Below are 15,464 nucleotides of genomic sequence, written 5' to 3'. Positions count from 1 at the left end.
TCACAGCAGTCACGGGATCCCAGCACTCACGTGATCATGTCCTCCGGCTCCTTGTTCAGCATCTGCACGTTGGTGAGCATCATGCACCTGCCCACCTCTTTATCGAGGTGCCGTAAGATGTTGTCCACAGCCTTCCGCACTTGAGAGTAATACAATGACATTCCTGAAAACCACGAGGTATGACGACATCACTGGCTGTACCCCTCAAACAGTGACGGCCCCCACCACGGGCATCGAGCCCATTCTGACTAGTGACCCGCATGGACTTGAGAGGCCATCAGTCATCACAAAAGGAGAATGCCCATCTGTCTCCCCAAGGGTGACTGGCTGATTCGAACTGTCAACCTTTTGGTTAGCAGCTCAACATGTTACACACTGATACCAGGACTCCTTAACAAACAACTAAATTCTTTTATTTACTCTGGTTTTTTTTTTCACATTTAGGAATTTCTGAGTCAAAGACTGTTTTTATCACTTGCTGCTGAAGTTCAAAGACTTCAATATAGATTACATCTCAACATCAAGAAAGTAAAAATCCTCATCGCAGGACCTCTAGGCAGCAGGATGGATGGAGAATGATTGAAGTCGTCAACACTTGGATTTTACTTGGATTCACAGTCAACATTCACGTGTGCTGCACGGGGAAACGTGCCGTCAGACACTTCTCCAGTGCTAAGGGGTGTGCATGTATGTCAGCCTGGAGACACCTTAGGGCACCTGGTGCAGGCTGGAGTCTTTTCAGTCACTTGCCATGTGTCTGAAAGCTGGACAATGAAGAAGGATGACGGGGAAAAACCAACACTGCACAGGAGATGTGATGGTGGAGAAGAGCGCTGACTGCCCCCTGGACTGGTCATAGAACGAGCAGCTACATCTTAGAAAAGATACAGCCGGCGTGCTCCTTGGAGGCAAAGACGGCGAAGCTTTGTCTCATGCACTTGGGGTGTGTTGTTAGGAGAGGCTATTCCTTGGAGAGGGACATCGTGCTTGGAAAGGTGGAGGGTCAGTGATGGAGAGGAAGACCCTCTAGCAGGTGGATTGCCAGCGGCCGCAGCAATGGGCTCAAGTGTGTCAGAGATGATGGTGACGGCGTGGGAAGGACAGGGCTCATGGCTGTTGCCCACAAGGTCGCAGTGAGTCGTACTTGGTACCCTAAGCACCACCATAAAGGGTCAAGGACTCCTCGGAGCTGAAGGACTGAGTCCAGTTAAATCTGCCTCTAGGGCTCCCGGCACGAAGCCCAGGACCCAGTGGACATCAAGATATACTCATGTAAATTCAAAGAATAGGGATTAAAATACTTCAAAGGAAAAGATCTTCCCACAAGAGTTGAAGTAAACAAGGCAGTAGAGATTTTTAACTTTTAAAATATTCTGCTTGCCAGTATAACAAATTCACCACCATGAATTGACGTGAGGGAGACATTGGGAGAACCAGACACAAATAAACACACGAGAAGCTGCTAAGTGAAGCCACGTCCATTTGGGCCTCACTCTTCACTGCTGGTGGTAAAGGTGGTGGAAACATCCTATATTTCTGTTGTGAGGTTCTTGTTTCCAAGTCATCATCACCCTGTGGACAGCAGAAGGAAACCCTGCCCAGCTGCGCGTGACTCCCACAGCCATTGCCACATTGAGCCCACAGCCCCTGCAGCTGTCGACACATCTGGGCCCATGGTCCCCGCAGCTGTTTTCATGTCTGAGCCCACGGTTCCCGTGGCTGTTTCTGTGTCTGGACCCATGGTCCCCACGGCTCTTGCCGTGTCTGGGCCTACAGTGGTAGTCACTGTGCCAACCACCCCATCTCTCAGCCAGCATGGTGCTGACTCGCATGTCCCGTGATGCTGGAAGCTATTGGCACATGAAATAACAGCAGGTCACCAAGTGGACAGGTATCAGCAGAGCTTCCAGATGACCACGGACAAGGAAGGACTGGGTCTCTACCTCTGAAACCTTTGGGAGAGCCCACGGCCGAAGGACACACATGGTGGGGGACAAGGGGACCACTGCTATTGTTGGGTATCATCGAGCCCACACTGCCCCCTGCTATGCTGAGCAGTGAGGCACAAACACCCCACAAGGCCTCCTGCTGTACTCTTTCCAGAGGTCACTGCCCGGGCTCCCACGTCCACAGCAGCTGTGATGGTTTGAACTACTGACCTTTCGGACTGCAGCCACACGTTCAGCCACTGGGCTAGAGGGTTCCTTACAAATATGAGCAGTGAACACGATGATGTAAAATAGGAATGGTGCACGGAAGTGCTGTATCCACACCACACAATGACAATTAATAGCTGGGAATGTAAAACCTTAATAAAACTTTACTTCAGTAATGCTTTAATAAAAAACAACTATTTAATAAGATAATAAGTGCCATTTCTCTGGCATTAGGTCTCCAACTTATCCAAACAACGCATCAATAAACACAAATGTCTTAAAGTAAAAGCTGCTTCCTCATGCTCTTCTTCCATGGTTTTGGAATCCAGAGACTATCTGAACAGAGCTGACACTCCCTACCTGCGGTACCTAGGAAGACCCTAACAGAGGGACTGAATGCCAGTTTGTTATGGATACCTTCACCCCACAATTTAATAGTAAATGCAAAAAGAAAAATATCTTGATAAAATAGATTGAAAGGAAAAACATTAATTTCTGATCATAATCTAGTTGTAGCAGGATTTGGGATGTCTAAAATATGGATTAAGCCAATTTGCTCAAAACAAAGAAGGGGGAAGTTTAGAAGATTAAGAAGTGAATGGATCTATCTATCTATCTATCATCTATCAGGTTTATCTACCAAATCATACAGACGTTTTAGACATTTACTTCAAAACACAGAGAATTAGTAGGGGTTTTGAAAATACTACCACACAGATAAAAAATAAACATTTAAACAGCAAAATATTTACCAGAAAGTTAAAAACAACATTAAAGGTTAAGAAAACAAAATATAGCATGCAGCAATCAAAGGAATTAATGCCAGAAAGGCTTACTCTAATAGACGATTCTTTTTAAAAAGAATTGAATTTAAAAAAGTATCGAATAAGCCTGAGTATTCTCAGGTAATTCATGTTTTACTTGCATTCTGGTCTGTAAAGGCTCTGCCAAGGTCCAGCTGCCTCATCTCTGAAGTTCACTGTTATGATTGGACCATGTGTACCCCCAGCATACTTGTTCTAAATGAGCCCGGCTGACCCTGGGAGTGGGCAGGGCAGGGCACGGTGTCCAGCTGTTGTCCACAGGGTCACTGTGATCAGAGCCCACTGGTTGGCATCTAACAATGGCAGTCGAGCTTCTGTGTAAGCCCAGGTGGGAGTAAGTCCTTGTGTTAAGAGGCTGCATGGGTGTAGGACACGCTTTACACCAATCACATGCGAGAGAAAAGCAGATGCGAGACAGAGAAGAAAAAGCCCAAACAGAGGAGGAGAAACACACACATGAAGGTCACCACGGAACTGAGGGACAGCAGGGCAGAAGGACAGAGACTTCCCGCAGAGCCCACAAGAGGCCTTCTGGGCACATGGTCACCACAGAATTGAGGGACAGCAGGGCAGAGGGACAGAGACTTCCCTCAGAGCCCACAGGGGGCTTCCAGGCAGCTGCTTCAATCCAGACTCCTCGTCCCTAAACCAGGAAGAGCTCTGGTAGCCTAGTGGTAAGGAGTAGGCCTGCCAGTCCAAAGGTACATGGTTTGAACCCACCATGTGCTTGTCAGGAAAAGGATGGACAATCAACTCATGTAATTTACCTTCTCTGAAACCTAGCTGGATGGTCAGTTATGAGTCAGTTCCAAGTTGAAGGGATAAAACCACCAGGGACCTCCTTGAGAAGGATGGGTGACCCTGGAGGACATTATGCTGAGAGAAATATCTCAGCCACAAAAAAGACAAATACAACATAATGCCACTGTTATAAAGGAGGACTGACATGATTAGATATTATTGGTATGACAGGAGTCCAGAACGAAGGTAGGATAGTGGAGTGGACTTGGGGGGCGGATTGAATAATAATAAAAGAATTTTTTCTTTTTCTTTTCAAAAAGAAAAGTGAATTGAGGGGAAGGGTGAGCAGGGAGAAAAGTTCAACAATGAATGAATGGAAATCCAAAGTCTCTGTAAACTTTCATGAAAATCAATTTAAAATAAAAAAAAAGAGAGCGATCTCTGTGGCCTGAAGGGTAAGAAGTTACACTGGTAAACCAAAGGCACATGGTTTGAATCCACAAGCTGCTCCGCAGGGGAAAGACGGCCACCTCTGCCTGTGTGACGCTGCCTCTGAACACCTGCTGCAGGGCCAGCCAGGAGTCGCTGCCAACTCGATGCAACGTAACAACAGTCTCCCTAAATGGTAGGGCTATTGTTACATCTACCCACCTACAGTGTCCTTGTCACAGCAGCACCAGAGACCTGAGACACACCCACCTGTGGTGTCCCTGTCACAGCAGCTCCAGAGACCTGAGACAAACCCACCTGTGGTGTCCCTGTCACACAGCACTGGAGGACTGAGACACTCACCTATCATTTTGGCTTCCTCTTCAGTTAGAGTTTTGCTCAAGTATGTCTTCTTCACTCTGAGTGTGTTTCCTGAGGGAAGAACAGCACCTGTGACCGGCATGGGCGGCTCGCCATCTTTCTGCTGCAAGCTGTCAGCTATGACTAGGAATGCCCGTAAGCCGATGTTCATTCTCTGTAAGACACAAGAGGTTTGGACACAAAGGAAGATGGAGTTATTGAAGCGGGACCCACAGTTTTTGGAGAAGTTGACGCTGGTTTGCTGTGAAAGTCAATGAGGAAAAGTAGTGTCAACACTCGAAACGCATGAAGACAAAGCCCCTGCCTCGATTTCTAGTCCAGCAGAGCAACTGTGAAGACAGGCACCGTTCTGTGAGGGCGTGCTTGAGACAGTCACATCACACTTTGCTCGGCGGTTCCTCAGGGGACTTGCCGACTGGCTTCTCTCCAGCTCACAGCAACCTCAGGGGACAGGTCAGAACTGCCCTAGAGGTCCAGGGCTGTCATATTTACACAAGCTGAATGCCGCTTTTTTCTCCTTTGGAGTAGCTGGTGGTTTGAACCACCAACCTTTTGGTTTGCAGTCCAATGGTTACCTATAGTGCCACCAGGGATCCTGCTATTCAAGCTTAGAAGTTTGCTACTTCAATGGATGGATTTCTTACTCACTTATACACAATCTGATGTGTGTACTTTATAATTGCTGGACCTTTAAAGATAACTTCTCGCCATTCTTTTTGTAGAACGAAAGGATATTAACTACTAAAAATGTGTTTGTGTCTCCTAGTATCTTCCTTCCCTCGGTTATTTGAGGAGTCTGCTCAGGAAACATCTTTCATGAGGCACAGTGAGGTGCTGCGGGCAGCTCAGCACCCAGGCTGACATGCAGAGTCGCGGCCCAGCTGTCGGCCGGCGGCTTAGTCGACTGGTGACCCAGCCGTGTCCGTCCCCTACACTGTCCCCTTCCCTCATGCTTTCACTACCAGCGGGCCGACTCCAACTCCTAGTGACCATGGACGACAGAGAATGCCTCACCGGCTGCCAGGACTTTATCTAACGATTGTCTCATTGCTTTCCCTTGGAACAGCTGGTAGATTTGAACCCCCAAGCACCACTGGTCAGAACAAAGCTTAGCTCAGTGTTCCACCAGGGCTTCTTTTCTGGATAATACGAAGGGGCATAATATTTTGAACTCAAAGATAATTTTTTTCTTGTGCTTTATATAGTTGTATTTATATAGTTCTGCCTCATAACACCTCTTTTGTTTTATCTCTGGCCTGGAAAAATATTCTTTTTCTTCATTCCAACCTCCTTCTCTGAAAGATGTGAATAATACCCATTGTACAAGGTTATGAGGAGTGAGACAGTGCACGAAAAACTCTCACTAGTAATTGTTACAAATTGCCAGGCTGAGACTAACGGGTATTTTAATTACATTATTTTATGTTTGGAAGCAGGAATGGCATCTACTTCCAAAATAGCTTGCCTCCGGAAACTCTGTGAACTCGGACAATGATGAAAGTTATACAAGTGTGCAGGTCTTTCATTCATAGGGTTGCTATGAGGCGTCTAAGACTGATAGAACTTAACAACTTTAACAACAACAACAACATTATATGTCAATTGACATATAATTTACAGCGATTAAAACCCACTCCTCTTACTTAAGTTGGATTAGATTTGTCTCTCCTAAGTTTAAACACTTTTAAAAAAATTCATTTATTTATTTTTCATTTCAGTGAACATCTACAGAGATTTTGGAATTCCATTCATTCATTGTTGCACCCTTCTCCCCGCCCCCCCCTTCGCTCCTCTTCTTGAAAAGCAAAAGAAAAACTCCCTCATTGGTACACAATCCCCCGCCCCCGCCCCCGCACACGTCCCCACCCCCTACCCCCAAATATAATCCACTCTGCAACCCTCATTCCGTACTCTTATGATAAACATGATGTCCTAAAACATAATACTTTTAAACTATTCTCTCCCTCACAGACTTCAATGCAGTAAACACTTCTTATTGTGGTTTGGTGTAGGTTTACAGAGCCTGTTTGTTTTCCAGTCAACAATGTAAGCAGTTTGTTTTGTGATTTAGGTTGTAAAGCCCTCAAGGCCACAGCACTCCTCCCCCTCCCTGCCTGTGCGTTTCCATTCACACTTCTTCCTGACCCCTTCCTGCCTTCAGTGCTCCTGGAGGGGCTGCCCCTCTGGTCTCACACAGCTGACTGTTCTGGGGAGGACACGCCTCCCTGGTGTTATCGATCACTATCTGTCATTTGACTGAAAGCTGATTCCTGGAGGAAATCAACTCTTAGTTTGAAGGCTGTCAATGGACTGTAGTCTGGTCTGGTTCTGAGTTTTGACAAACAGCACCCAGTCATGTGACCAACATCACAGTCAAGATGCAAGTGATCTCCCTCTTTCCTCCTTTCTTGTTCCTTTGTGCATCTGTCCTCTGCTCTGATTCCAACCTCAGCAGATGCTTGTGTAGTTTCTATTCTTACAGCTGCCTTTCCCAGAGCAGTAAATAAATGGAATCAAAGAGCACAGAGCCGTTGCACGCTGCTGCTCTGGGGAGGCGGCACTGCCCTGACAGGACCACCAGAGGCTTCTCTCATTAACACCGGGCTTCGGGGAGCTGCTGCCGGGAACGTGGTTCTCCTGCTTCCCAAGTGTGCTTCCCACACCCCACAGCTCCGAGGCGCCCGGTCTGCTCATTCACAGGGACCCGGCCGTTCCGCGATCTCGGCAGCAGAAAGGGCCGCTCTCGCTGCTCTCCCTCCTCCCCAGCCTCCTTCACTGTGTTTTAACCTGCATCTCCTCATGGCTAACGCTGGGCTACTAACAGAAAGGTTGTCGGCTTGACTCCACCCTCGCCCGACGGAGAACGCTGAGCAGTGTCCTGTCAGTCCGTGGGGTCACCAGGAGTCAAAGCTGACTCTCCAGTGGTGGGTTTCTGTTGTTTCGTTCTGATCACTGACTAAAGAATCACCTGACTACAGGTGCGTGGTGAGCTATGTGCTGAGCTGCTACCTGAAAGGTCCTTGGTTCAAATTCACCAGTTGCTCCATGGAAGAAAGATGGACAGTCTTTCCCAATAAAGATTTGTATCCTCGGAAACCAACAGCGGGTCACTGTGGGGAGGGTTGTTGGTGGGGTAGCTGTGGAGGAGAGGGTTGTTATGAGAGAGGGTCATCGCCGGGTGTGGAGGGCTGCCACGAGCTGGATCTGACTGAATGATTTTGAGTCTGGTTTTTACTTTTCAAGCAGTCCTGGTGGTGCAGCAGGCTAAATGTTGTGCTGGTAACTGAAGAGTCAGAAGTTTGAATCCAGCAAGTGGTCTAAAGGAGAATGATGAGGCTGTCAGCCTCTGTAAAGATGAGCCCCCGTGGTGGGCCTGTGCTGTCCTGCAGGGGCCTGTGAGCAGCACCAACAGAAGCAAGGAGCACTGACAGACACAGGCCTCCTAGACCCACACCTCCTGCCCATCTGCAGCTCTTCTCTGGTAAAGAGGTTGTCTCATCTTGTCCAGTGGACATATGGGCTTATTCACTCATTCTCAGGCCCCAAGAGTCCTCTGAAGGTTCTGGATGGAATTACTGGATCAGAGATGTGCTCTGCAAACATCTTCCCCAGACTGGGCCCTTCACTCCTTAGCAATGTCTTCTGAACAGCTGGTTTCCTATTTCACGGATGCTCAGTTTATCCATTTTCCTTCATTAACTTACATTTTTTAGTCTTTTGTAAGAAATCTTTGCTCAAGCCAAGGTTACAAAGACATCCTCTTAGGGCATCTTCTGGAACCTTTTGTGTGGGGCTGTCCATCCAGGCGCTGACTGACTCTGTGGTGATGTCTGCATTCAGTGTGCATGGCCTGTGGTGGCCCATCACGGTGAGTCCTGGCCCATCATGGCGAGTCCCGGCCCATCACGGCGAGTCCCGGCCCATCACGGCGAGCCCTGGCCCATCATGGTGAGTCTCGGCCCATCACGGTGAGTCCCGGCCCATTACGGCGAGCCCCGGCCCATCACAGCGCTGGACGCCTGGTCAGTTAAAGTGGTTCCACTGTTGAAGCTCAGTTGATCCGAAACGCGCAGAAGGACTTCTGGATTCCCGACTCTGTTCCACTGGCTCTTAAACCACATGGTTTACTCCCTACGTTGTACTTGAGAGTTTCTGTTGTACTTTTTTCTATTATCACAGTTACTTTTTTCTATTATCACAGTTATTCCGTGAGCTGCGCGGGTGTCTCTGTTGCCAGGTGGCTTGGAGTAGTTCTGACTCACCGCTCCTGCATGTGGCGGAGGAGAACAGCCCAGGGCCTTCCTAGGTGGTCCTCCTCCTGGGAGCCAATCGCCAGGCCTTTGCTCCGTGGGGCTGCCCCGGTGGGTATTCTCGTTTAGAAGTCAAGCACTTAAAACACCGTGCTACCAGGGTTCCTTACAGTGATGACAGGAGCAACCATTTACATTTTTTTATCTTTATGCTGTACAGTTTATTTGCTTATTTATTCGTATGCTTAAGAAATGCCCCCCCCATCCAACCGCAAAGCCTCCCAGCAAAGCCAGCTCAAAGCCCTGGTGTGGAGCGCCCACTGTGGGAGCTCATGGGGGGTGCACCCTTCCTACCTCCGGGTTGAGGCTGAACGCCTTCGCTGGCTTCCCCACACAGAGAAAGTCGAAAATTATTTCCTTCATTGCAAAATCTAAACGCTCCTGCAGGGGAAATGAGAAAGTGAAAAGGTGTTAAAAATACAAATTCACTGTGAAATGGCTATTTCCGTCACACACACCAAACAGGTAAAGCCTGAGAGCCTAACACCGACTGAGTCCACTCGGACTCACATCCGCCTTCCTGGGCAGAGCAAAACGAGAAGCCGGATAGGGAAGGCTGCATGGACGCCCCCGAGCTGTGGTGCTGGAGAGAGGCACTGGATGTGTCATGGACTGCCAAACACACAAGCAGATCTGTCCTCAAAGTGCAACCAGGGCTCCTGAGGGGCGACGATGACAAAACTTTGTCTTATACACTTTGTGCATGTTGACAGGAGGCGCTAGTCCTTGGAGAGAAGACAGCATGCTGGGAAAGACAGGGCGTCAGAGAAAGAGAGGAAGGCGGTCAATGAGATGGACTGACATGGTGACCGCACAATGGGCTCAGCTGGCAGAGGTGGTGAGGGCGAGGTCAGGACGAGGCTCAGCTTTGTCCTCCTACGGCCGTTGTGAGATGTAGTCAGCCCAAGATCACTGTCAGCAGGACAGAGAAGAACTTCCCTCAGCATTTCCAAGGCTGGGATTTTTACAGAAAAAGACACACTGTCCCATCTTTCTCCCAAGGAGTGGTTGGTGGCTACAGGGCCACTAATTAGCAGTAGTATTGAAGGGCTTGGTTTAAAATTTAAGAACAAGAGGCCTCAGACACATGGACAAATGCTCAAAATCACTTGCAATAAGAGAGATGCAAATCAAAATCATAATTAGATACCATCTCTTTCCAATAGCAGTGGCAAAGTTTAGCAGGACACCAAGCAGTAAATATTCAAGAGCATGTGGAGAGGTAGGAACTCTCATACACTGTTGATGGGATTGTAAAATGGAACAACCACTCTGGAAAGCAGTCTCGCTCTTCCTCAAAAAGCTGAACATAAAAACTCCACATGACCCAGCTATTCCACTTGTAGGCATATACCCCAAAGAAATTAGGACTGAGACATAAAAGGAGATTTTCATACCAATGTTCATAGCTGTATTATTCACCATCGCAAGAATATGGACACAGCCCAATATCCAACCACAACTAGATGGATTGAGAAACGGTGGTACACTCACACAATGGAATACTAAACAGCACTTAGGAGCAACAATTTTGAAAAATACTTGGGAGGACTGGAGAGCATTATGCTGAGTGAACTAACTCAGTCTCTTAAGGACAAATACTGTATGGGACAATGATTGTAAAAACACAAGGGTAACTAGTAAAATATGTATGTGGATCTAAGGGGGGGCAGGGTGGGAGCAGAGAGGTGAGGATGGGTAGGACAAAATCACAGGGTTGCACAGTTTGGTGTATAGAAGAAGGCAATAAAGGAAATGAGAAAGATCTGGCAGGGACCCGAAAAGATAGCAGCACGGTGGGCATAGCCCAATGGTGAATACTTTTATAAAGCACAATGAGGCTCATGTGTGAAGTGGTTGGATTCTAGAAGGTGGGTTCTCTTATTTTGGTGAGGGTTGGGTGTAGACTGTTGGGTTGTTATTTTTTCATTCATAATTATGTGTGAGCTGATCGGATTTGCTGGGTTTAGCTAATAACGAGTTGTGGGATGGAAGCCTCTTGTTTAGAATCAACCAGAACTTGTTTAGAATCAACCAGAACCTGGTGGGCGATCCTTGTATTTAAAAGGTGTTGGGTCAAGGGAGCTCTGGTGACCTAGTGGCAGGAAGCTGCACTGAAATCCCAGAGGTGCGTGGGTAAATCCATCAGATGCTCTGCTGGAGAAGGAGGGACAATCTCCTCCTGTACCAGTCAGATCCAATTTGACAGTACACACAAAAATAATAATTAAAAAAAAATTAAAAGGTGTTGGGTGCTCAGACCTGTGGCCCTCGGGTCTGGTGTTAATTGTGTTTGTGATAAACATTCTTCTAAGTGGTACAGTAATTGTCTGTCAATTTGCTGTGTTGCAGTAACTTGGGGTTGCTGTGATGCAGAACACTGTGCCACTGTATATCAAATGCCACAATGGTTACCCATCATGGACAGTGTTTGGTGGAGCTACCCTGACTGAGACAGGCTTGGAAGCAGGCGTGACATCCACTTCCTCAACAACATGCCTCTGGAAACTCTAGGAACATAGAGAAATGATGACAGTAACGGAATATGGCTAAGGTCTTTTGTTCACAGGGTTGATATGAGTTGTACTTGACTCGATGTCTCTTAACAACAACAACAATAAACAATGAATGGAATGCTTGTATGAAACACAATGTGAATGAAGAATAGTATGAAACACACACACACACGGATAAGGGGCCTTTTCCACAAAGAAAGTTTGTGGTCATACACAAGTTACCTAAACTCTTAGTTTCTTCATTTGTCAGGAGCTAATAACATTTGCCTTACTCAGGGTACAAACGGAAGCAAAACCCAACCCAACAACCAAAACATTCAAAACTGTTACGAGCCCCTTATTATAAAGAAGCTAAGAAAAAGTGTAGAAATAGAGGAAATACTCTCTGATGCTTTGCAGGAATGGGAAGGGATGGGAAGAGGGAGTACAATGAGTGAGAGAAAACAGACACGTAAAAGGTTGGGTAGAGGAAGGTTAGACGACATGCACTTTAAAATGTTGCAGAGAAAGTGATAAAAATAATTTCCACATGTTCCTGAGAAGTGTCTACATTTCAGACTTTTCATCTCTTTCCACTGCATGAGAGGGACCCAGGCCTGTTACCTATCACCCATCACAAGTTCCTGTGCGGGCAGAGGGTCTGTTACCTGTGCAATGAATTGGATGATCTTCACAAAGATGTTGAGAGGCATATCTCTGGGTACCACACCGCGGGACCCTTTGGGGAAAAGTGTTGTCACGATGGTTATAAGTCGGCTGGAAGATAAGGCGGGAGAGGAGGAGGAAAAAAAAGAAGTGACATGACGAAGCTCTACCAGTCAGGGGAAACGGGCAGGAGTCCCTCATGTCTGAGGGGTGAGAGGGTGTGGAACCAGAAGCAGGTCCCATCTACACAGTGACTTCATGGAAAGAGTTTCTGTAAAACTAAGGGCCCCTGGAAAATGATAGGTCTTCCCCCAATTTAAAACGGGGTTCCATTCCAATGACTCCCCCAGAAGTCTGCCATGACATAATAAAATACTTCTTTTTACAGTATCACTATATCACATTATCTAGTGTGTTATATGATCTGTTGTACTATTTGTGAATGTTGCATTGTTTATATTTACTACAGGATTACTTTAGTATTATCTAGTGTTATTATTCATCAATGTCTTTATGAATCTGATCTTTATTTGTATAAACTTACAGACATATTGTAACACTGTATGCCGAATCTATTATTAAATAGAAGATGGATTTGAAATAGATGGTGGCATGTGCAGGTTTGTCTTAAGAAGCCCATGGTCAGGACTGCGGAAGAGCTGATTCATTTGAAGATGAGGAACTGTGCCCAGCCTGTGTCTCACTCGGGCCCAGGGAGGGGGTCCTTCTGACCGTGGCCTGCGATGGTTCCTGGGACTGTCCCCGCACTGTTGTTTCCGGGGCCCTTCTAGCTGGGTCAGTTGAGGTTGCCATGGAGAGGACGGCCTCCGTGGTGGCCAGGCCCCGTCCCACCGGGAGCGCACACCGCCTGCTTACCTCTGAGTGGCCGTGTTGCTTTCACATTTGATGCGAATCATGTAAACCCACAGTAACCGGTACAGGGACTCCAGCGCCACCCGGGCCATCTTGGGGTCTTTATTCTGCAACAGAGAGATGTCAGGAGTCAACTACACGGTCATGCAGGGGGACTCTCTCCGGGTCTTCAAGTCTATCGGTCACTGCTGTCCACACACCCGGTGCTGCCGTGAGCTGTGCTGCTGGCCCAAAGCTGGAGGGTCTGTGGGTTGTAAAGATCGTTATAGATATTGGCGAGTTGGCAACTCATAGCAACCTTATGAAGAAGATGTGCAAACCCTTCCCTGTCCTGTGCCATGCAGCACCCTTGGGACTATTGTACTCAAAGAACCAGCTCAAAGGCAGTGACATGTGGTGGCTGGAGCCTGTGCACAGCCCCACCGGCTGTGCCGTGACAGGACAGGCAAGCAGCTCCCACAAAGACGACAGCCCGGGGAGCAACAACGGCAGGTCTGCCTGCCCTCCAGCCTGGTGAGAAGGCAGCACAGTGGGTCACTGAATGTGTTTAAGGGACAGCACGGACTATCTCAGCGCCCTTGGTTTGTACGGTTCCTCCCCTTTCCTGCTTCTGTTGTTAGTCGTCACAAGCTGATTCCACCTCTGGTGACTCCCTGTTTGTGAGAACGGAACCCACCGTCCAGTGCCTCCGAGGCTGAGGCCAGTGGGGACAGAGGGCCAGGCTGCTGTCCGAGGCACTTCTGAGCAGAGACACACCACACACCTTTCCACTCAGGGCACAACGGTCCCTGAGGTGCTGGATGACACAGGACAGGGAAAGGTTTTCACCTCTTGTTCATAAGGTTGCTATGAGCTGTCAACTCGACAATACCACCACCACCACCATCACCACCACTACCACCATAACTACCACCTCACTACCACTACCACCACCACCACCACCACTACCACCACCACTACCACCATAACTACCACCTCACTACCACTACCACCACCACCATCACTATCAGCACCATCCCTGCCCCCCATCACCACCAGCAGCACCACACCACCCTACCACTACGACCACACCACACCACACCATACCACACCATACCACACCACCACCACCTCCAACAACAACAACAACAACAAACTTTACGGACCAGAGATGCTCCAGCTTTGGGTCAGAAGCACAGCTCATGACAGACGGCAGCACTGAGTGTGAGGCAGCAGGGTTCTGGTAGACTTCAAGACCGAGTGGAATCCGGGATTCAGAGAATTCCCGCAGACGTGACCACATTAACCACTCCTACCCATGCCAGGGAACCAAAATATGAATTGCACTGGGATAATCTGCTGTCACGGATCACTCCAGAGTGCTGAAGAGCAGTGAAGTCAGTCTAGCAACTAAGGTGCACCTGATCCAGGCCATGATCTTCACAATCACTTGCTATGCATCAAAGAGCTGGACAATGACTAGGATCATAGAAGTGGAATAGATGCCTTTGAGATGTGCTGGAAAAGAGCATTGAATATACTGTTAAAAAAACCAAACAGGTCCATCCTGGAGAGGGTGAAGCCAGGTCGTTCTTGGAGGCAAGGATTTTGAAGCTCCATCTCACATACTTTGGACATGTTGCCAAGAGGGACCAGTCCTTGGAGAAGGACATTATGCTTGGAAGAGTGGAGGGTCAGCGCAGAAGAGGAAGACCCTGGATGAGATGGATTGGCTCAGTGACTGGGGTAACGGGGGTGGGTGCGTCAGAGACGATGAGGCTGGCCCAGGAGAGAGCAACTTCAGACCTTCTGTACACAGCATCACGATGAGTTGCAAGCGACTCAACAACACCACCACTTAACCATTTCTGCCCTGATGCAGTCTGGGAACCTTACACAGTGGGGTCATATAAAGTCTCTCTGAGTCAGAATCAACTCAAAAGCAATGTGAAAACTGTTAAAAAACAAATTTCTGTTTGTTAAAGCTGCCAGTTGGTAGTACTTTTGTTATAGCAACAATGGAGGACTGAGATACACCCACTTGTGGTGTCCTTGTCACAGCAGCTCTAGAGACCTGAGACACACTCACATGTGGTGTCCCTGTCACAGCAGCACCTGAGACACACCCACCTGTGCTGTCCCTGTCACAGCAGCTCTAGAGACCTGAGACACACCTACCTGTGGTGTCCCTGTCACAGCAGCTCTAGAGACCTGAGACACACCCACCTGTGGTGTCCCTGTCACAGCAGCTCTAGAGACCTGAGACACACCCACCTGTGTGTCCCTGTCACAGCAGCTCTAGAGACCTGAGACACACCCACCTGTGGTGTCCCTGTCACAGCAGCTCTAGAGATCTGAGACACACCACCTGTGGTGTCCCTGTCACAGCAGCACCAGAGACCTGAGATACACCCACCTGTGGTGTTCCTGTCACAGCAGCTCTAGAGACCTGAGACACACCCACCTGTGGTGTCCCTGTCACAGCAGCACCTGAGACACACCCACCTGTGGTGTCCCTGTCACAGCAGCACCAAAGACCTGAGACACACCCACCTGTGGTGTGCCTGTCACAGCAGCACCAGAGACCTGAGACACACCCACCTGTGGTGT

At 48.2% G+C, this 15,464-nt stretch overlaps 1 protein-coding gene across 1 annotated transcript in view; it reads right to left on the bottom strand.

The window, feature by feature from the left end:
- Nucleotides 1-15,464, bottom strand: part of FRY (furry homolog (Drosophila)) — a 257,892-nt gene that overhangs the window by 130,448 nt on the left and 111,980 nt on the right. The window contains exons 12-16 of the mRNA XM_006879581.1: nt 12,879-12,982; nt 12,005-12,113; nt 9,136-9,222; nt 4,514-4,685; nt 31-163 (exon numbers count right to left, since the gene is read on the bottom strand). Coding sequence (XP_006879643.1) covers nt 31-163; nt 4,514-4,685; nt 9,136-9,222; nt 12,005-12,113; nt 12,879-12,982 — 605 coding nt within the window. The remainder of the gene's footprint in view (nt 1-30; nt 164-4,513; nt 4,686-9,135; nt 9,223-12,004; nt 12,114-12,878; nt 12,983-15,464) is intronic.

The sequence above is a fragment of the Elephantulus edwardii genome, unplaced genomic scaffold (genome assembly GCF_000299155.1).
Source record: "Elephantulus edwardii isolate Elephantulus edwardi_28Jun2011 unplaced genomic scaffold, EleEdw1.0 scaffold00004, whole genome shotgun sequence".
NCBI lineage: Eukaryota > Metazoa > Chordata > Mammalia > Macroscelidea > Macroscelididae > Elephantulus > Elephantulus edwardii.
The sequence above is the reverse complement of the archived record's forward strand: the minus strand, read 5'-3'. Positions and strand labels throughout refer to the sequence as shown.